Here is a 22713-nt window from a genome sequence, read left to right on the forward strand (position 1 = left end):
AGAACTTCTCTTTTTAAATAGACCTATAGGGAGTTCCCCGGCGATCCAGTGGTTAGGACTCCTCGCTTTCACTGCCGTGGGCCCGGGTTTGATCCCTGGTGGGGGAACTAAGATCCCAAAAGCTGAGTGTCACCCCCGCCCGTGCCCCGCCAAAAAAGTCTATTATGCTTTAACACGTATATAGTACTTTCAACATTATGTGGTCTCATCATCACTATGAACAGAATTTTAATTTCTTAGAAAAATAGAATATATGCCAATTCAAGGGGGTTAAGTATCATCATCATACACTAACTCTCAGTATTTATTTCCATAATTATGTTTTGTTTTGGCTAATACACAGTTTTATTTCCTGGGTTGGTGGTTCAAATATACATCAAGATTAAAAACTTAAATTTAGGATTGAAACATAAATAAGACAGATTCCTCACACACACAGCATTTCATTCAAACATTGACTGTTTATACTAAAAATGACTAAATTACCTCAGTCTGTAAAAGCAGCACATGAAAGTTGGAGATGGACTGCCTATTAATGCCTAAGAATTCAAATTTACTTGTCAGGGTATTTGCCAGTTCTCCAATCTGAAACTGTAATGCAGGAAAGAAAAAAAAGGAAAAATAAAAACAGAGTCAGCAAAATTTTCTTTATTATGTAAAATCTTTCATTTATCGTTAAAGATATTAGAAAAATGGGTCTGCCTATAAACAGCCTTTCTCACATACCGCAACTAGTTATGTACAAGATAAAACCCTAATTTACAGTAAAATAATTCACATAACAAAGTGTTAAATAATGAGACAAGGTCAAGAGAAATTAGACGCACTATCTACTCTAATACGATATGGAAGTTGAAAATAGGTCCTAAATGACATAACCCCCAATACTGTCCAAGCCATCATTTATACATTACTAATTGCTTATACTAGCCTCACACTGAAAAAAATTAATTCTCCCAGTCCCATCTACACGGCTGTACACTAGCTGGTGAGTGGACAAACTCTTGCAAGTCAAAAGAATATGCTAAGTGGCTTTTCCAACAGATCACACTTTAAGAGCCACATACTTACTTGATCCAATTCTTCTCATGACATTAGGAACAGAAATGAAATTGGAAACAAATATGCCTTTGTGTAAGGACAAGTAGTTCATGTAGGAATTAAATTTGTGACTTTAGTCTCTTTAGTACTTCCAAACTAGAGAAGCCTATATTTGATAAGCTATTGCTTTCCAATGGAGACTTACTTATAAGTAATTAAGCATTTAGAATTTATTTTTAGATAATTTCTCTACATCAAGTCAGTCTCATAGCTCCTTATTTCAGCCTTAAATATAAACATTTCACCAAACCAAATAAATGATTTATATTTGGAGATAGTAAAGATTACTTTTTACTACTTGCTAAAAGACAGAGAAAGTAGTTGGCCTATTTAAAATGGTTCGCCAATTTAAAAATACTTATTTGTCAAGTTGCATTAAGTAATATACATACTTTCAAGTCCTGTTCTTCTTCTACTTTAGGTGCTGTTTGTACTTTAATCTTTTCTGGAGATTCTTCTACTTCCATCTCTTTGTCCGAATTTTCATCTACTTTTTCTGAATTTTCAGCACCAACTGCTAAAAAAGAAAATATGGGAAATTAAATCAAAAGGACTATAAACAACGAGGTCCTACTCTATAGCACAGGGAACTATATTCAATATCCTCTGATAAACCATAATGAAAAAGAATATAAAAAAAAGAATGTCTATATGTGTATAACTGAGTCACCTAGCTGTACAGCACAGATTGGCACATTGTAAATCAACTATGCTTCAATAAAAAATAAATAAATTAAAAAAAAGGACCAATATTAATAGAGCCCCAAATACATTTTCTTACCCTGTAGCAGAAATATCTGAAAGTTATTAGTGCTCTCCTTTGCCTGTTTTCTCCTTACATGTTAAGGAAGCCCTAATGACTTATCAACCTACTGTCTCTAAAAAGCCAAAAAATTTAATCATTTATAATCACCTTTTTCTTTTTCTTAAAATAAATTTATTTTATTTATTTATTTTTGACTGCATTGGGTCTTCGTTGCTGTGCACGGGCTTTCTCTAGTTGTGGCGAGCGGGGGCCACTCTTTGTTGCGGTGCGCAGGCTTCTCGTTGTGGTGGCCTCTCTTGTTGTGGAGCACGAGCTCTAGGCGTGTGGGCTTCAGTAGTTGCAGCACGCAGGCTCAGTAGTTGTGGCACACGGGCTTAGTTGTTCCGCGGCATGTGGGATCTTCCCGGAGCAGGGCTCGAACCTGTGTCCCCTGCATTGGCAGGCGGATTCTTAAACAATGCGCCACCAGGGAAGCCCCTATAATCACCTTTCTTAAAATGTGTCTATATACATGATTTACTTTGTTTTACCACATTACCAAGAAGTTTCTGCTTTCCCTTCCTCCTTCATCTATTAATCTTTTCTAATCTTCTCTTCCAGAAAACCATGGCTTCAATTATTTACAAAAGCTAGAACCTGGAATATCTAAGGGTTCTTTATCAAACGGGTCTTGATAAAAAGGCTTTCAGGGCTTCCCTGGTGGTGCAGTGGTTAAGAATCCGCCTGCCAACGCAGGGGACACGGGTTCGAGCCCTGGTCCGGGAAGATCCCACATGCCGCGGAACAACTAAGCCTGCGCGCCACAACTACTGAGCCTGCGCTCTAGAGTCTGCGAGCCACAACTACTGAGCCCACGTGCCACAACTACTGAAGCCCATGTGCCTAGAGCCTGTGCTCCGCAACAAGAGAAGCCACTGCAACGAGAAGCCTGTGCACTGCAACAAAGAGTAGCCCCCGCTTGCTGCAACTAGAGAAAGCCCACACGCAGCAACAAAGACCCAACACAGCCAAAAAATTAAAAAAAATAAATTTATTTTAAAAAAAAGGGCTTTCAAGACCAGAGCAGCATATTAAACTACCAAATAACTCCCTTCCTGAACTGGTTAACACCTGTAGACAGCCTTTATTGGACCCACCTACTCTTCTGGTTGGTGCTGTCTGCTGGTAGTGGGAATCTCCAAAAAAGAATAGGTACGTTTACCACATACTTAAATGGACTAAAAGATATGAACTCTTTGTTATGTACCTTTTCTTAACGCTGGTTAATATTTGATCTAGAGAAGAAATGTGACTTTAACATCACTCTTAACAGCTTTCATTAGCCTAAAATTTTGTATTAAGTACTTAACCTTATCATACAATGGCCTTGTTCTTTTTATTTGATCATTAATATTTCTTCTGCATTTTCATATTGTCTAAAACCAAATCTTTCTACTCTCTCACTTACTAGTTTATAGTTCACTTGTATATTAGACATCTTACATTTGATGGCAGTTTTAAGAATTTAACAGTTTTAAGCACTGCTAGAGCTCTAAGACTTGATTATTTTGGAGGGCAGTTAGGCAGGATCTATCAAATTAAAATGCACATACCCCTTGATCTAGCAATATACCACTGGGAATCTACACTATAATGGTACTAAAATCTGCATAAAGATAGATGTACCAAGATGTTTACTACAGCATTATTATAATTGCACAGTATCATTAACTAATGCATATATTTAAAAAACAACATAAGCACTCAAGTAACTACAATCCAGCTTAACAGAAGACTATTAATAACACCTCGAAGCTCCCTGTGCCTCTCCCCCAACATGTTCACACCAGACACACCCTGATGGTGTTAGTAAATGCCTCTACTTTCATCACGGATAGATCTTTAAGCACAATATTTCTGTTTATTTTTCATCTTATATACATGGAGCACTAACATATGCACTCTTCTGTGGCTTTTTAAATTCAACATTATTGTTCCTGACATTAATCCATGTTAATGCATATAACAATGGGTCATTCATTTTTTACTGCTGTTTAGCATTCAACTGGAAGAATACATCACAATTTATCCACTACTCTTTTGATGGACATTTGAATGGCTAATATTGATACTTTTTTGGGATAATATGAATGTAGTATTACTTTTAAGAGTGAAACAAGGACACAAATGTCCATCAATGGGGAAAGAGTTAAATGAAGACATCTATACTACTCAGGTAGTTAAAAACAATTTTCAAGACCTTGTTAAACGAAAAAGTATGTCATCTAACAATCCATATGGTTAATCTCACCTATGATAAAATTACATACGCACATTACACACACACACACAAAACCACCAATGTATATAAAAAAAGAGGAAAAGGTCTAAAGAATATATGTAGATAAAAAAGTAAAGAAAATGGACCTCAGGGTAGGGCACGAAAACAGTGAAAAGACGAAGGGGGGAGGGGCATTTTTAGAATTCTACTTCATATTCTTCTATATGGTTGATTGCAAAGAAAAATTCAAGGATGTTTGCATTTATTTATTACCTGTGTTTTTGTTTACTTGTTATTTTTACACCATAACCTATAAGGTACCTTCTGCTTGGTACACTCAACTAAAGTTTGGTGATTAAAATTAGTTCTGGTAACAGACTGGAAAAATGCAGCAGGTTCTCTTCTATATTACCCTGAAGATAACTTGGGTCCTCATGACAGTACCAGACTATCTACACAGCCAACCAAAGGCTGGACGACTTGTACACAGAGAGAGAAGGTGAGGCTGGGTTTGCCAGAGGTGGGCCTTGCCTGCCGTGTTTACCAACTGGAAATAGAGAGGTAAAGAGAATCCACGGTCTTTATGCAGATTATCACGACCATTACTGTAGTGAGTGATAAAAAGAAAAGGGAGGGAGGGACCCAATCTCATTTTTTTGTTTTTGAGGGAGAAGTTATCCCGAATCAGCAGTGAATACACAGCCCAATGGATTCTAGCCTCTCAAATTCTTACTGCTCCACTAGAGGTGCAGCAGGAAAAGGCAGAAGTTTCCTTCCCCGCATTTCCCTAAAAGGGTAAAAGTGCTATATCCTTCTATTTGCTGAAGAGAAAACAGAAAAAGGGTAAGAGGGATTTCTCCTCTACATCTTTCAACTCTCAAGTTTAATTACAGTACAAATTACCACTTTCTCCATTTTCTGGAGTCTCTCGTCCAGTTTTGCTAGAACTCCGGCTGGTAGATTCTGGACTGGTAGCTCGAACAAACATCTTCCATTTTCCTCTTTTAGACATAAGTCTACGCATTCCATCTTGAGATGCTGGCTGGCTGATATCAGAACACGGACTAGACCCTGACACACTACCATCTCCTTCCTCCAAGGCTCGCAGCTCTGCCTACAATGAACAGGAATTAACTGTTTACCAACGTTTATTTGTGTGAGTAGCAAGAATGACAGCCATGTGTTTTTGGAATTTAAATCCTTTGAGGAAAAGAAGTATTTTTTAATACATTTTTCCATCAGGACTGAGCATTATACTCCAAATTCTATTTTTACTCAATAAATGTTTAGTCATGATTACAGTTAACAAATATTGATTTAAAGGGTATAGGTTCTAAAGATCCACAAACAAATTTTCTAATACATGTACACAAAGGATAAAGCTTAACTTTCGCTGGTCCCTCTCCATAGCTTCAAATTTTTCAAAAGGGGGAAGCTTCAAAGTGATTCACTGCTATTAACGCCTGTTAAGACTTTGCTTCATACTCAAGGCAGCAGTAGATAAAACTGTTCCAAGAAAAATCAGGGCAGAAAATAAGTAAAAATCAACTTCTCAATCAGGAAAGTTTCCTGTGGACCATTTACCTTAGAAGGAAAGCACATGAAATAATGGGTTCCTCTTAAATTCTCCTGTTACCTTCTCACAAGGCCCACTTTTCTTTTCTTTTTTTTTGGCCGCACAAAAGTTGTGGAATTTTAGTTCCCCGACCAGGGATGCAACCCAGGCCCAGGCAGTGAAAGCGCCAAGTTCTAACCACTGGACCGCTAGGGAATTCCCATAAGGTCCACTTAACTATACAAACAATGCCACAGCTGATCACTGGAAGTCAACTTGTACTTTAATTGTTGGATTAAAAACCAAATTATCAAGAATTCGCAATGCTTGTTTAAGAAGCCAAACCAGAGATACATTACTTACTGTAACTATCCTTAAATCATAAAAACGTTAGTCTTTATTGGTGCATCATCAGGGACCCAAAGAACTACAACTCCATAATTCAAGTTTTTATTACATAAGCATATCTAGATGAAAGGATAAGAAAAACAAAATCCCAACGACGGCTGTAAATTGAGCACAGCAATCCCAGAGTATGACAGTTCCGAAGGAAGAAAATACATCTAACAAAAACTTCAAAAACTTACTTTTTTCCTTTCCAAAACCAGCTCCAGCTCCAGGGTATCTTGTTCTTCTTCCTCTTCACTTTCTCCAGACTGAACAACACTGCAAAGATCCTCCTGAGTAGGGTCTTCCACACCGTCCAACAGACTTTCTTGTGGCTTTACTATTGTTGCTTCTTCTGTTGTACTTGTTTCTTTCTCTTCTGAAACTGGCTCTACTTCTTTACAAATTACTTTTCTTCTCCATCTCTCTTCTTCCTCTTTTATTCCCTCAGGCAATAAAGGAGCAAGCAGTGATGCTGCCACCCCTTTCTTCTCCTCCTCATTATTTGAGAGAGCTTGAATTCCTTCATTTACTTCCTGTAAAAAATAAAATAATTTCGCTTAACTTTCAAAGAAATCTCACCTGAGTATACAGCACATTTAATTGTTCGTGTTAAAAACGATAGGGCTTCCCTGGTGGCGCGGTGGTTAAGAATCCACCTGCCAATGCAGGGGACACGGGTTTGAGCCCTGGTCTGGGAAGATCCCACATGCCGCAGAGCAACTAAGCCTGTGCACCACAACTACTGAGCCTGCGCTCTAGAGCCCGCGAGCCACAGCTACTGAGCTCTCGTGCCTAGAGCCCGTGCTCCGCAACAAGAGAAGCCACCGCAATGAGAAGCCCGCGCACCACAAGAGTAGCCCCCGCTCTCTGCGGCTAGAGAAAGCCCACGCGCAGCAATGAAGACCCAACACAGCCAAAAATAAAAATAAATAAATTTATTTAAAAAAAAAAAAAAACGACCATAATTTTCAGTCACTGGATATTCTTAAAAACCACCGACTCCCATCAGATTAGTGTACATGTTTGTACCATTTTCTTTACATGTGTATAATGGAAACATTGCTACTTTAGGAAGGCAGTATTACAGTTCTGGGTGGGACTCAAACATATCTTTTCTTCTATTCTCTGTACATCAAAAGGCAGACTAGTAAGAAACAGAGGCAGATTTAAATAAGATCAGAATCTTGCCAGTTCAACACATAACTGGATAAATCTTCACCTTCCTCTTCTGTATGATGAGATAAGTTCACAAATATGCTGTGAAGGTGACTTAGAGGAAAGTGAAATATTTCTAAAATGAAATGTGTGATTACATTTAAAGTGTCTACCTCCTCCACTGGGATATTTATTCTACCTCCCTCTTAGAGTTGTAAAGGTGAACTTATTCTGTAAAGGCATTTTTTGATACAACTCCCTTACCATTCAAAAATTCAAGATAAATTAAAATTCAACACATTCTCTCTGTAGAGTACAACTTACTTTTCTTACTGATGAGATTATAAAAATGGTCAAGTTTTATTAGTAATAATTTTTAAGGTAGCCAATCTTTTTATTAAAAAAACAAAAACTAAGGTGGAATCCCAAAATACAACTATTCTGAAGCAGAGAAGGGGACCCGAAGCGCTGCCTGCTAGGCTGCTCCCATGTCCTTCACAATGACTCAAGGAGCCTCTATTGCACCCTAAAGCTCCAAAAGAACCACTGAACTGGGTAACTGCTATAAATGCCATATAATAAACAGAAACAGATTATGTAAAACTTTAAGAAACAAAATTTATCCTGTTTCACATCTATGCTGTAAAATATTAACAGAAGGCTTATACACCTGTGACAGAGTAACATTCAAGTTCTTTAGATGTGAAGATAAGCAGATGAGGTAAGTTGTAACACTGACCTTTTTAACTTCTCGCTTGGCTATGACTGGTGCACTTTTACTACTGGAAACTGAAATATTTTTCTCCTTAGTATACGTGTCTGTATTTACGACAAAACTAGCTTCAGCACCTGTTACGGAACTAAAAAAAATATACTTAGCAAGAGAAACAGAAGGCAAATATTATCAGCAAAAGATAAGACTCTGATTTCCTTCTAGTAACTTCTTTTTCAAGTCTATTCTTACCTGGGCTGGTAATGTTGTAATCCCTGCACCTGGGTGGCAAGATACTGGGGTAATTCCCAAGTCACTTCATTTGTTTGTGTGTTCCAATAATAATAGCATCCTGTGTTCTCATCCCAGACCTCCTGCCAATCTCCCATCTCAATTCCAACTAGAAGAAAATGAAACAAATTTTAAGAAGCACATATTCCCGCACAACTCTGACCTTCTATCTCAAGTCAACTCTAAAGCTGTAACAACCTAACACAGCACTGTTAACAACTGGGCAGAACACTTCTTTGTTGTGGAGGCAGTCCTATGTAGTGTTCACCAGCATCCTGGCCTCTCCCCACCCGATGCAGTAAACCCTCTTCTCACCACCCACTACCACCCTCTGCTGTGGCAGCCAAAAATCTCTCCAGGCACTGTCAAATGTTCCCTGGGGGGCCACTCCCCCCTCCTCAGTCGTCTTTGCAAACATGGTTTAAAAAAGCAGTTTGATAGCTGAAAACTGTATTTTGAACCCCAAAATACTTTTTAAAATAATGGCTTTTATTATTTACCGAGCATAAACTGCTATTGATTAAAAGGCAAACAATTATCTTTCAGTAGGTAAAAATATACCCTAGCAGTTCTCATTTTCTAAATACTGTATTTAACAAGCCAGAATTCTAAAGTCTGGGGCTAAAGCATACAGGCTTTCACCTTTGGGCACCTCAATGCCGAGAACACCTTTAAGAACTGCACTTTAGATTTCTTTAAAACTCAAAGGATCAAGTTTACCTCCTGCCAGTGAACACTGAGTATCATACTGCCACCCTGCAGTCTGGGTTGAGTCGGTCCCGTTAGGGGCAGTGGAAGAGAGGGCAGATGTCGACTCCTTTGGCTCTGGCCGAGGTGGAGTTGGAGGTGGGGCAGAAGCCCCTACAGGAGCTCCAGGCTGAGGCGCTGTTATAGCATCAATCTCCTGTAGAATGAAAACCGCGACAAACGCATTCATCACAGGAAGCCAGAGAAATGGCCATCGCTTAAAAAAAAAAATCCCCCCCACACAAGCTTAAGTCTCAGCTTCTCAAGTCAAAACCCTCCTCCTTCCCCATTTTTCTCCTTACAACTGTCACAAAAAGAGAGATGGGGAGAGACTAAAAAAGAAAGGAGAGACAGACACAGATTGACAAATAGGTTAACCACTTGAAATTCAGATCCCAAAGTGGTTTCAATAACTAAAAACCCAAACAAAAGCACCACTAACCGCTAGGAAGTTGGCCAATGTACTATCAATATCAGTTGACTGGCTTCCATTTGCTTCCTTAGACTGTGCTGGTTTTTCTGAAACATCACTCTCTTCATCATCACTGTCAGCATATGCACCAAGTAAGCACAGACCTCCTGGAAACAAAAAGGGAAGCAACATTTATAACAATATCAAAAAGTCCTACGAAGTATCCAAGAGAAAATATGATTCTTTAGCCATTTAGTTTACTTATAGAACCTCAAAAAAGTCTTCAATGAACTACCAAAAAGAGGTACAAATTGACTATGCACTTAGAGCTAATAAAATCAACAATCTGCATACCAACCTGACATCCTTTTCAAAATATATGCTCAATTATTCAACCTCATACTCCCTCTGTCAAAATAACACATAGTATATCCTGATTTTTGAATTTGTTGTTTTACGTGTCCATCTCAAACAAGTAAACCAATTAGGGTTTAGTAAATGAAACAAGGAGATTTTCAAAGTGAAAAACAAGGCTCTTTTTCAATAATTTTTTTCCTCAAACAAGAAGTGACAAATTAAAACAGAACCTAACATGCTAGAACCAAAACAAAAAAACAACAAAAACCCAGCTAAAACCAAAATTCCCACTCAAATGGTATTAGGTATGGCCTCTGTAATGCTGCAATGCAATTTCCTTCTTAAAAAAAATTGAAATTATACACATTTTTACTAGTTGATCAATGTTTATGCCATTTCCTTTTTTATCACCTGTGGCTACTCTAATGTTACAATTAAGTGAGCATATATACCCTCTTTATATATCATCATTTTATTGTAATAGCTCTATGAAATATTTAAGTCTAGCTAGACTTTGCAGCTATTAATAAGACTAAATTTTTCAGTGCCTTGGTAACTGAACAGATTTATCAGGAGGTAAAACCTAGTTTTCTCTGTCATAATTCTGTAAATGAATTCATGGATTCACCTAAACATGAACATAAATTGCTTCATTTATCATACAAAAGTTCACATTCATTGTTTTAGTCACATAAATCCCACCTTCATTATTTTTTTAGTATATAGCTAAGTTGTTACACTATTAATATCCAAAATATTATTTTAAACTGATTAGGAAGATTCTTAAATGGATATTTCACAGTATCTCCGTTTTCCAGTTACCAAATATATCTCATTTTGGGGGTGGGGTCATACCAGTCAATTTTCCACATTTTCTGAACAAGAGATAAAGGCAGAACTACATAAGACATTTCTGTACAGAAAAAATCTGCATTTTAGTATTCAGCACTGATGGGTTTTTCGGGGAAGGCGGAGGATGGTAAATTTATATTTTTATATAAACATCCTTCTTAGTTCAGCGACAATAATAATCACTGGCCTTAGTTCTTTAACTCTGTATCTTTTGGTAAAAGGTTCCAACCAGGTGAGCCCTGTGGAATTTTGACTACAAAATTCCCAAGCAGGGGTAATTCCCCAGGCTCAGAGCGGGTCTCTCGGGCAACAGGTTTAGCCAAGGGCTTCCCTGGTGGCGTAGTGGTTGAGAATCTGCCTGCCAATGCAGGGGACACAGGTTCAAACCCTGGTCCGGGAAGATCCCACATGCCGTGGAGCAACTAAGGCCGTGCGCCACAACTACTGAGCCTGTGCGCCTAGAGCCCATGCTGCACAACACGAGAAGCCACCACAGTGAGAAGCTCGCGCACCACAACGAAGAGTAGCCCCCGCTCGCCGGAACTAGAGAAAGACCGTGCGCAGCAACGAAGACCCAATGTAGCCAAAAATAAATAAATAAAATAAATTTATTAAAAAAAAAAAATGTTTAGCCAAGGCTCTACCTAGTCTTTTTCTCTTCCTCAGAGCTTTTCATATGACACACTTAAAACCTCTTCCAAACTCCTGATAACATAATGACAATTAAATAGCAAAGTAAATGAAAACGATTAAACGCAGCATTTGGGGGAAAGACACATACTTAACATTGTTAGAGACACCATAAACTGATACAATATTTAAAAACAATCTGGTAACATATACCAAGAACTACAAAACTCTCCAAGTTTCTTATAGCTAGATAATCTCACCTCTGAAAATATAACCCTAAGAAATAATTACAAAAATTTTTTTGCACAAAGCTTTTAGGAGCCTCATTTAAATAACCAAAAAATGTAAACAACTCAAATGCTCTCAAACAGGGGACTGGAAAAGCAAATTACAGCATAGTGCCAGATGCACTATCACTTTATGATTAATCAGACCATTATGGGATTACATAAAATAATGTTAAGGGGACAAAAGGTAACTTTAAAGGAATAAAAGATAAAATCAAGTCGCAAAATGAGTAAGTTCTAATTACATCTCTGAAAATTTAGTCTATACATTAATAAAAACAGGCATGCATTTAGAATAACACTAAAAAAAAAACACCTCACAATACTATACAAAATTGCATAATCTTAGAAAGCCAAAAGCCTCACAGGACCAGGCTTCTAGACTACTACTGAGAAGCTGTTGCTACTTGAAGCCAGAGGAAACAAGGCCATTCTTCAGAGCCACAGTCCTTAGCAGTCTTTTTTGAGGAGTACTGACTCCTAAAACCTCAATATGCTTACCTCTAATGGATGGTGCCACACAATTTGCAAATTAACTAATGATATCGGGCAGTAAATTATTTATTTCTTAGATATATACTTTACTTTCCTGATTAGCTTCAAACAGTAACTGTGCCTTATGCCCCTTAGAAACTCTACTATTTCCTCATAACACTGAACAGTGATTTTTAACTTTTGGTCATAGAAAGCTATTAACAATCAAAATGATAAAAGCTGTGGACCTTCTCTCAGGAAGACACACATGAGTGTGCAATTTCAGGGGATTCACAGACGTCTGACACTCATCTATGGAACCACATTAAATACCCTTTTCTAGAAGATGCTTAAATACTGTTGACTATCATGGTAGTCTGTTGGCCTAATTTAACAGAACTTATTCTAAATTTTCCCTTAGATAATTTCACATGCATTTACCATAATATTTATTAGCATAAAAATACTAGATAAGCTTCTCTACTATACTATAAAAGCATACTTTAATAACTTAAAATTTAAATTTCATTTAAATTTCATTTTTGTGCAAAGAAATTCAGCATGTTTATAGTGATAAAAGTAAATTCTTTAACTAAAATCATCTTTAAAAAAATATATCAATTCTTGGGCTTCCCTGGTGGCGCAGTGGTTAAGAATCTGCCTGCCAATGCAGGGGACATGGGTTCGAGCCCTGGTCTGGGAAGATCCCACACGCCGCGGAGCAACTAAGCCTGTGCGCCACAACTGCTGAGCCTGCGCGTCTGGAGCCTGTGCTCCACAACAAGAGAGGCCGCGATGGTGGGAGGCCCGCGCACCACGATGAAGAGTGGCCCCCGCTCGCCGCAACTGGAGAAAGCTCTTGCATAGAAACGAAGACCCAACACAGCCAAAAATAAATAAATAAATAAAAATTAAAAAAAAAAAATCAATTCTTGAGTATCTACTGTTTCACAAAGTCATGCAAATAATAATGGAAAATTGCTTCCCTTTTGTTTTTGTTAAACTTTTTCCTATGCGTTATACCAACTAGTAGGTAAGAAATGAATAAAGTTGATATATTCTTATGTTGCAGGATGAAGCTGAACAGAATGAAAACATGTCTGTTCACAAGGCACATAAAGGTCAAGTGCTGACTGACATTGCAACCAAGGAAATTTCTCGTAGAACATTTAAATTCTATCCATCGCACATGACTCTTAGAAGACCCAAATGAAATAATATATGTAGTTTACAAATACAAAATGCTATTTCCTAGTTCTGAAATTGCTCTCACAACGTGGTTTTACCTTTTCTAACCCACACTTTTTTTTTAAGTGGCAAATAGGGGGCAGGGGGCAACAAGCATCTATTATTTCAGGTGTCACATAATACAAAAAGTCCTGCAAATTCAGAAGAATAAAATTACTATCAATTATAGAATATTTAGTATCAAAACATATTTTAATCTTTCAAGATACATAAATAGTAGAGAAAACTAACATTCTTGGCACTTGCTGTGTTAGAAACTTACATATATTTTTCAATTTAATCATCAAAATAACTTAGGGCTGTAAGATCTATTTTACAGATAAATGATGTCCTGAGGTCTTAGTATGAATGCTAGAGTGGTGATTTGAACCCAGGTTTGTCTACAAAACCATCACTGCAAATATTCCTTCATGCTTAAAAAATATTCAATAAGAGCAATTTTCAGCTACACAAACATTTGCTAGGTACCAATCAAAGCTGTGTGTTAAAGAAGTAACATAATGAAAAGACACTGTTGGTGTCCCTAAAGAATGCCAAGATAGTGGAGAGCTAGTAAACTAGTTACAAAATACTGATGAGTAGAAAAAGAAGTACAAAGTAATTTGGGTACAGAGAAAAGGGAGCAGCAAATTTTACATTGGTTAAGGGACTTCCCTGGTAGCGCAGTGGTTAAGAATCTGCCTGCCAATGCAGGGGACATGGGTTCGAGTCCTGGTCTGGGAAGATCCCACATGCCGTGGAGCAACGAAGCCCGTGCGCCACAACTACTGAGCCTGTGCCCTAGAGCCCAGGCGCTACAACTACTGAGCCCACGTGCCACAACTACCGAAGCCCATGTGCCTAGAGCCCATGCTCCACAACAAGAGAAAGCACCGCAGTGAGAAGCCTGTGCACCACAACGAAGAGGAGCCCCCGCTCGCCGCAACTAGAGACAGCCTGTGTGCAGCAACGAAGACCCAACGCAGCCATAAATAAATAAATAAAATTTCCTTTACATTGGTTAAAGTATATATACCAACAAGCCCTCACAAAGATTTAAAATTTCCATTTTATGGGAGGAATATAAATTAGCAACACTGAAACATTCATCAAAACACTATATACAAACACAATTTGATCCTAATGTAGAAAAGATGAAAAAAAAAAACTATACCTGTTGCTTTAACGGCAGTGGGCCTGGCGGTCATGACTGGTTTGGGAGGATTCTGAACTCTAGGAACCTCCACCACCACCTCCTGTTCATCTGGATTTAAAAAAGCGAACAAAAGAAAACTACAGTCAGACGATGGAACACAGAAAAAACTATACAGGTGACAAAACAATCTGTGTCTTCTGAAGTCTAGATTTCATCAATTTAAAAACAGGGTAGCTGTAACTCATCACGGACCCAAATAACTGGGAGACAAGAAAACAAGTATAACTAGAATCTTCCATTTACCTAGTGGCTTTAACATTAAGAATTTAATCACCGTATATAAAAATTACATCTGAAATAATCCAAAGTTAAAACACACACAGAATAAATCTTCTCCAGGCTACCAGAAGGCTTTTACAAAAAGCACAACTAGAGCATTTTTTTTTCGCAAGAGCCACCCAACGTGATTTTTTTTTTTTTTTTTTTTTTTTTAACACCTGAAATGGGGCTTTTCCGGCGTCTGGCCCCTGCAGTATAGCACAGTCCGGTTAATCTTAACCCAAGTACCATTCTGGGGATAAACACAAGTACTTGGGAACCCACAAGCACCACCTCTCCAGGGATTTTTGGAAAACCTGCCAACTAGGGATTACTTACACTTTAGCTGGCATAATAAAAATGGTATGCTCACTCCTAAAGGGTCTCTCTCAGTTTCAACAAAAACGAAAAGGAAAAGCCGATGCCGTGTAGAAAACGGCAGGTTCCACGGTCACCAAGCCTAGGACGCGAAAACGCATACTCTCACATTTACCCCGTAAGTTATTCAAAGCCAAGAATAGACGTTGAGCAGACTGGGCGCCCGGGCCAATCCCTGCACCAGAGATGGCGCCTCTGGGTCGGCCCCGGCCGGGCGCACACGGCTCCGCCGCCCCTTCCGCAGCTTTCGGCTCACAGCCGTCCTCACCGCAGGCCACACGCAACAGGCCTCGGATGCGGACACCGCCCGCCCGGGTTTCTCTTCCTCCTAGGACTCGCCCGAGAGGCCTAGGCCGCGAGCCCCGAGCTCGAGTTTCGGACGCCCCACCTAGGGGCCGCGGCCCCTCGCGCACGCTTACCTTCTGAAGGTGAGTCGTGCGGCGCTGCGGCGGCAGTGACCGCGGTCGTCGTCGTCGGCGCCGCCGGGGCTGGCTGGCTGGGCGCCGCCGCCGCCGTCGAGTCCGGCTCGATGTCGGGTTCCGGCTCCGGGTCCCGGCCCGGCGTGCTGCTCCGCGGACCTGGCGGAGAGAGCTGCAGGATGGGCCTACGGCCGGGTACCGCCCGGGACTTCTTCCCCATCGCGAGCCCGAGCGCGAGCTGCAAGCGTCGGGCAACCGAGAGGGGCGGGCGTTCAGCGCGGCGCTGCGTAATCAATATTCATACACTGCGACACCGCCTCCTAGAAGGATCCGCTTTTAACCGGCGGAGCGCGCGCCCGCGCAAGCGCCTTGGACCCCGTACACTCTTCTGGCTCCTCCCCCAGGGGCGCAGGGAGGACTTTACCTACGGGGCTAGGCGATTGGCTGTTTTGACACATTGAAAAACCCGATAGCCAATGGACAAGGAAAAAGGGTCAGAGTCAAGCCAATAGTACGGAAGGATGTTAGTTTAGACTTGCTTCCAATTACGTCAGGCTCCACCCATGCGGTTTTTGCGGAGTCTTTTTTCTACCGTCTTGTCCTCCATTTTGTACCCGTTCTTGCCTGTGTGTTTCTTGTCGTTTGTCACCTGGGAAGCTGTGCTGCTTTCCAGGCCCTTCCCCAAGTTTCGCCCTGATTATTGTGGCTTACTTTGGGTATAACATTGAACATTAGGTAGAATAGTAGGTCTTTTATGGTTTTGTTTATTTTTTCTTGGGGCACAAAGATGACGTCTCATCGTGTGGCTTATCAGGTGGAAAAATATCACTAGACGTAGTGCATACTAGGGTAGAGCCTAAATTGTGATGGGTTACAGGAGCCTTCCCAACGTGGCCGCTTTAATCGATTTATCTTTCTTTAGCACTCTCCTCTCCCCTGTCCCATTTTGGAGCCAGCCACTCGGAGCAGTTCTCTCACCTTTATTCCTTCACACTAGTTGGAAAAACTACGGCATCGCGTGGCAAAATTACTTTCCTTCCTCAACACCCATTGCAGACATAACATCTCTGAACCTTTTATCTCAATGCTGAGCCCCTCCCTAGCAACTTGATACCGTTGATACTCGTCTCCCACTTCTAAATTGAGTTTAAGAAATCCAGTGGTATATTTTTGGCCGCGCCTCCCACCAGGGATTGAACCCACACCCCCTACATTGGAAGCTCAGAGTCTTAACCACTGGACAGCCAGGGAGGTCCCCAGTGGAATATATTTTTATATTCCCAGCGCTCACTCAGTTCTTGCTAGAGCATGCTAATAATACGTAACATTTATTGACCACTTACTATGTGTCAGATACCGTCTAAGGACCTCATATGTAGAATTGCATTTGATTCTCACAACAACTTTACAGGGTAGATATCATTATTCCTAATTTATAGATCATATTCCTCATTTATAGATGAACCCTTAAATTGGTTGCTGAGTGCAAAAGCCATGAAAGCAGTGACTTGTTTGTTTTGTTCCCAGTATTGAAGTGCACTTTCTGGAACACAAGCACTCAATTTTTGAATGAATATAGTGCATGAATATATACAAACTAGAAATAAGTAGCAAGAGTTCTTTCCTTTTCTCACCTATGGGAGGAATATCTGGATTAGAGTGTTTTGAGATTAGACTCCCAAGACTTCTGAAAAATTAACAGCTAGAATCAGGGGAGAATATGCTGTTTTGAAGCTGTCACCAATGATTTCTCTCTTCCTTTCTTTTTTTCTGATTTATTTATTAAAAGAAGCGTTGAAATACAGTAGTTGTACATAGGAGTTTTGAAGCCAAACATCTGGATTCAAAACTCAACTCCAGCACCTTCCAGATGTGATTGCTATGACAAGTTTCTTCTTTTTTTAAAACAAATTTATTTATTTTATTTATTTATTTTTGGCTGTGTTGGGTCTTCGTTGCTGTGCGCGGGGCTTTCTCTAGTTGTGGTGAGCGGGGGCTACTCTTGCTGTGGTGCGCGGGCTTCTCATTGCGGTGGCTTCTCTTGTTGCAGAGCATGGGCTCTAGGCGTGCGGGCTCAGTAGTTGTGGCTCGCGGGCTCTAGAGCACAGGCTCAGTAGTTGTGGTGCACGGGCTTAGTTGCTCTGCGGCATGTGGGATCTTCCCGGACCAGGGCTCAAACCCGTGTCCCCTGCATTGGCAGGCAGATTCTTAACCACTGTGCCACCAGGGAAGCCCTATGACAAGTTTCTTAACATCCCTAAACTTGTTTCTGCAACTGTAAAATGTTAGTGACAGTATCCATAGAGTTGTTGTGAGGTTTAAATTACATCATAGTTTTCAGCTCTTTGCAATGCAGCCAGGAACAAAATAAGCAATTATTCTATAGTAGCTATTATTACTACTAATGAGCATTTTGTTTACATGAAAGTCCAGATCCTATTATAAAACTGGCTGTAAACAAGTTGAGATTATGAGCTAAACCACAATGCATAGAAATGTGAAAGGCTGTTTTCCTTGGGGGAAATTTACATTTCTGGAGGTAGCTGTTAATGTTTGTAGCCAGGGTTCTCGACCCTGGCTGTTTAGAGAACCATCTGGAGGGAATTAAAGCAATATAAGAATCTGAATCAGGGGTGAGAGTGCAGGGCTCATATCAATTTTATTTTAAAAAGCTCTTTATTTTTAATGCTTAGCCAGGGTTGAGAACCACTGGCTTTAGAGACATGTTTTGCTGTTTTTGGCCTCAGAGAAGGTATTAGGATCTGAACCAAGAATGGGCAAATCATGGCTAAATTACGCCTGCTTTTTATTTATTTACTAAAAAAAAATTTTTTTTTTGGCTGTGCTGCATGGCATGTGGGATCTTACTTCCCCCACTTCCCCCAACCAGGGATTGAACCCACGCCCCCTGTAGTGGAAGCATGGCGTCTTAACCACTGGACCGCTGGGGAAATCCCAGGCCTACCTTTTAAAAGGTTGAACAAACAAAACAAAACAAAAAAGAATGTGTGACAGAGGACTGCCCTAGTGGCGCAGTGGTTAAGAATCCACCTGCCAACGCAGGGGACACGGGTTCAAGCCCTGGTCCGGGAAGATCCCACATGTCGCGGAGTAACTAAGCCCGTGTGCCACGGCTACTGAGCCCACATGCTGCAACTACTGAAGCCCGTGTGCTCTGGGGATGGCGTGCTGCAACTACTGAGCCCGTGTGCTGCAACTACTGAAGCCCTTGCACCTAGAGCCTGTACTCCGTAACAAGAGAAGCCACTGCCAATGAGAAGGCTGCGCACTGCAACGAAGATCCAACACAGCCGAAAAAAAAAAAAAACCCTGTGATAAACCACGATGGTAAAGAATATAAAACAAGAATGTGTATATGTATATATGTATATATGTATATATATATATATATATATATGTATAACTGAATCACTTCGCTGTGTAGCGGTAATTAACACAACACTGTAAATCAACTATACTTCAATAAATAAATTAATCAATTAAAAAAAAAGAATATGTGACAGAGACCTGTGTAGACTACAAAACCTAAACTACTTATTATCTGGCGTTTTACAGGAAAGTTTGACTATGTCTCCACACAGAGTGAGTAAACATGGTCAGTCACTCCCTTTAAAGAAAAATTAGGCCTGCTCTTTGATTGCCAGGGACCTAAACAGCTCTGGAATTACTGAGGATGTTTTGGTTGTAGTGATAATGTTGCTTTAGTAAAATCAAATGATCAGAGCTTATATTTGCCAAGTGAAACCTGGGAAGAACAATCATTTAAATAAACATGCATTTTCAAATATATTTAGTTATAATCACAACTGGTGGGCGATGTCTTTACTCTGTATTTGATGTTGATTTCAAAAGCCAACCTTCCTAATCCATATTAAAGCTCTGGCTTTTGGAACTTCAACATGAGGTATGCTGCAGAGGAAGACTGTCCACAGAAGTCCCAGCTTCAGCAGTGTAGAATGAAGTTTTATGGTTGTGTGTGTTAATTCATCTAAATTTTATCATGTAAAAAATTAATAAACAGAAACCTCGGACTTCCCTGGTGGCACAGTGGTTAAGAATCCACCTGCCAATGCAGGGGACACGGGTTCAAGCCCTGGACCGGGAAGATCCCACATGCCGCGGAGCAACTAAGCCCATGCGCCACAACTACTGAGCCTGCGCTCTAGAGCCCGTGAGCCACAACTACTGAGCCTGCGTGCCACAGCTACTGAAGCCCGTGCACCTAGAGCCCGTGCTCTGCAACAAGAGAAGCCACCGCAATGAGAAGCCGGCGCACCGCAACGAAGAGTAGCCCCCGCTCGCCGCAACTAGAGAAAGCCGGTGTGCAGCAACGAAAACCCAACGCAGCCAAAAATAAATAAATAAAAAAAAAAACCTCAATTAAATAGTCTTGGGAGACTAGGACTGGGAGCTCTCATGCCCTGGGATGATAGCAGAGCTCAGTAGGAAGAAAACTCTTCTTTCCTGTCAAGGACTCAGCCAATGAAAAGCTATGTGCTTTGTTTACTATAGCTCTCCCAACTTCCCCGGCTCCTTCCCTTGCCCTGGGGGGCCTTGCATATGGCATGCCATGGTTGCAAGACCCTGGATTGCAATTGTCTGATGATTCCGAATAAATCTATCTTTGCTGGAGAAATAACTGGCAGTATATTTTTTTTAGGTCAACAGTCATTTATTGTCTCACTGCCAACTGGGTGTACTTTGATCAATTCAATTCTGAGGATAACCCCCAGGAGTTAACATCAGGTTTAAGGGCTCAGTCCCACACAGGACTGCCCTTACTACAGAAGCCAGCTCCACATGAGGTCCCCATGCCACTCGCACTTTTTTCTGGCTGTAATATCAGGGGTTCCCATGACCTCCTCACATTTTTTAATTCTCTAGAAGCATTCACAGAACTCAGGAAAGCACTATACTTCTGATTCCAGTTTTATTATAAAGGACACAAGGTGAGGGACTTCCCTGGTGGTCCAGTGGTTGGGACTCTGCGTTCCCAATGCAGGGGGCGCAGGTTCAATCCCGGTCAGGGAGCTGGATCCCACATGCTGCAACTAAAAGATCCTGAACGCGGCAATGAGGATCCCACACGCCACAACTAAGACCTGGTGCAGCCAAATAAATATTTATTAAAAAAAAAAAAAAAAAAAAAAAAAAAAAAAAGGGCTTCCCTGGTGGCGCAGTGGTTGAGAATCTGCCTGCCAATGCAGGGGACATGGGTTCGAGCCCTGGTCTGGGAAGATCCCACATGCCGCGGAGCAACTAAGCCCATGCGCCACAACTACTGAGCCTGCGCATCTGGAGCCTGTGCCCCGCAACAAGAGAGGCCGCGACAGTGAGAGGCCCGCGCACCGCGATGAAGAGTGGCACCCACTTGCCGCAACTAGAGAAAGCCCTCGCACAGAAACGAAGACCCAACACAGCCAAAAATAAATAAATAAATAAATTTATTAAAAAAAAAAAAAAAAGATACAAGGTGAGGTGTGGGAGGGAGCACAGAGCTCCCATGCTGTCTCTCTGTGGAGTCATCATGTCACCCTCCCAACACATTAATGTGTTCTCCAACCAGGAAGCTCTATTCAGCCTTGGTGTCCAGTTCTTACTGGGACTTGATTACATAGGCATGGTTGATTGACTCACTGGCCACTGTGACTGTGACTGAACTCAATCTCAAGCCCCCTGCCCTGTCCTTCTGGCCCAAAGTTCTAACCCTATATTCACCATCACAGAGTGGGTCTTCCTAGGGACTAGCCCTATCCTGAAGCTATCTAAGGGCCCCCCTGCCAAGAGTCACCTTATTAGCATAACAAAGACTTCTTTCACTCAGGAAACTACAAGGGTTCTATAATCTCTATGCCAGGAATAGGGGGAAGAAGACCAGATATATTCTTTATTATACCACATTATTTGACCTTGTGTGTTTCATGGAAGTTCATTTAAACCATGAAGCCTCATTTACTGGAAGAAATACCTACTTTTAGTCTCTAGAAACTGGCATAGGTCATTTGAACAATAAATGTCTTTTGATGTTGGAGTTCTGTGCAGACACAGAAAGGTATATTCTTGTGGCTTAGGGTTAATGATGAGCTGATTATATTAAAAAATAATGCAGGACTATCTTTGTTTTTAGGTACAAAATTGGAAAGAGCTGTGAAGATTAAAAGAAATATTAGAATTTTCTATAATATATACTGTGTTCTAGTAGAAAAAAAAAAGTATTATCAGGTTGAGGTAAATTAGGTTAATTCTGTTACCTAGAATGTGTTCACTGATGGGTGGCTCTGTAGAACAAATGAGCTTCCTTAGATCACAAAAATCATAGCAATAAACTTGGTAAGAATGGTCAGTATGAAACTCTGTGTGCCATAAATTCTATTATTAACAGAAATGGTACCTACTTTTACTGTCACAGGCTGGAAAGGTGTAACCTTACTAGTTACATTATGCTAAATTATTTAAGAACTATGAAGTTTTCCTCCAAGAGTCACACCTTTATTTAATGGTAGTTAAGCCCTAAAAAAGAAGGGACCCCTTTTAATAACAATTTGTAATCAGAAAATTGCCAGAGTTGGAAAACACGAGGAAAGACGATGCTATTAATACATCACATGGTCCAGAAAACAAAACTGCGGACTCAAAGTGATGAGAAAAGTGAAGTGAAAGAATGTGGGCACCTTCTTTCTGTTCTGGTTGGATTTCAAAGTGAGGAAGGTAGAAGAAAATTGACAGAAGAGCTGGGCTGGCTCCAGCATGAGTTCTAGGTCTTGAACCAAAACAGTGAGGACAGGAAAAGCTGGTCAGTGTCTTATGAACTGCCACCATGGAAACCACTGCTTTGAGCAACAATGCAAATGAACAGCTTTCTGCAACAGGGCCAGTCTTGAGCTACTTCTTATCTTTCAGAAATGGCTACAACAGGGTTTGAAATTTTTCAGGTTGTAGGTTATCATCCATTAGTCACTCATGAAAATATATCAAGTGAGGATACATATTTTGTGAAAGCTTTCTCTTGGTTATATATGTGTATACAGGTCAAAATATATTTCTTGCTACAGTTGGAAGCCACAAGTTTATGGAGCTGGAAAGGCAAGACCTCTTGCAGCCCCTAATTGCATCAAACACTTCGCATTAATCATGGCAGAGATAATGTGACAAAAGAGTCACATACCGCAATATCTACCAATAACAGTACCACAGGGAAACTCACA

The 22713-nt window shown here is 40.5% G+C and overlaps 1 protein-coding gene across 5 annotated transcripts in view; it reads right to left on the reverse strand.

Annotated features, from left to right (window-relative positions):
• The window catches only part of FNBP4 (formin binding protein 4), a 39799-nt gene extending 23988 nt beyond the window's left edge, over nucleotides 1–15811 (reverse strand). For 2 of the 5 annotated variants that reach the window (XR_014268247.1, XR_014268248.1), the window contains exons 1-10: nucleotides 15488–15808; nucleotides 14391–14480; nucleotides 9420–9556; nucleotides 8951–9134; nucleotides 8192–8339; nucleotides 7967–8087; nucleotides 6270–6605; nucleotides 5031–5241; nucleotides 1494–1618; nucleotides 487–591 (exon numbers count right to left, since the gene is read on the reverse strand). Coding sequence is in view for 3 of the 5 variants with exons in the window: in XM_082478338.1 (XP_082334464.1) it covers nucleotides 487–591; nucleotides 1494–1618; nucleotides 5031–5241; nucleotides 6270–6605; nucleotides 7967–8087; nucleotides 8192–8339; nucleotides 8951–9134; nucleotides 9420–9556; nucleotides 14391–14480; nucleotides 15488–15707 (1677 nt within the window). In the remaining 2 variants the exon portion in view is untranslated. Of the gene's footprint in view, nucleotides 1–486; nucleotides 592–1493; nucleotides 1619–5030; nucleotides 5242–6269; nucleotides 6606–7966; nucleotides 8088–8191; nucleotides 8340–8950; nucleotides 9135–9419; nucleotides 9557–14390; nucleotides 14481–15487 lie in introns of all 5 variants that reach the window. The other 3 variants (XM_082478338.1, XM_082478340.1, XM_082478339.1) reach the window with 2 other exon arrangements.
• Between the last annotated feature and the right edge of the window lie 6902 nt (nucleotides 15812–22713).

The sequence above is a fragment of the Balaenoptera physalus genome (assembly GCF_965194825.1).
Source record: "Balaenoptera physalus genome assembly, chromosome: 10".
NCBI classification, from domain to species: Eukaryota; Metazoa; Chordata; class Mammalia; order Artiodactyla; family Balaenopteridae; genus Balaenoptera; species Balaenoptera physalus.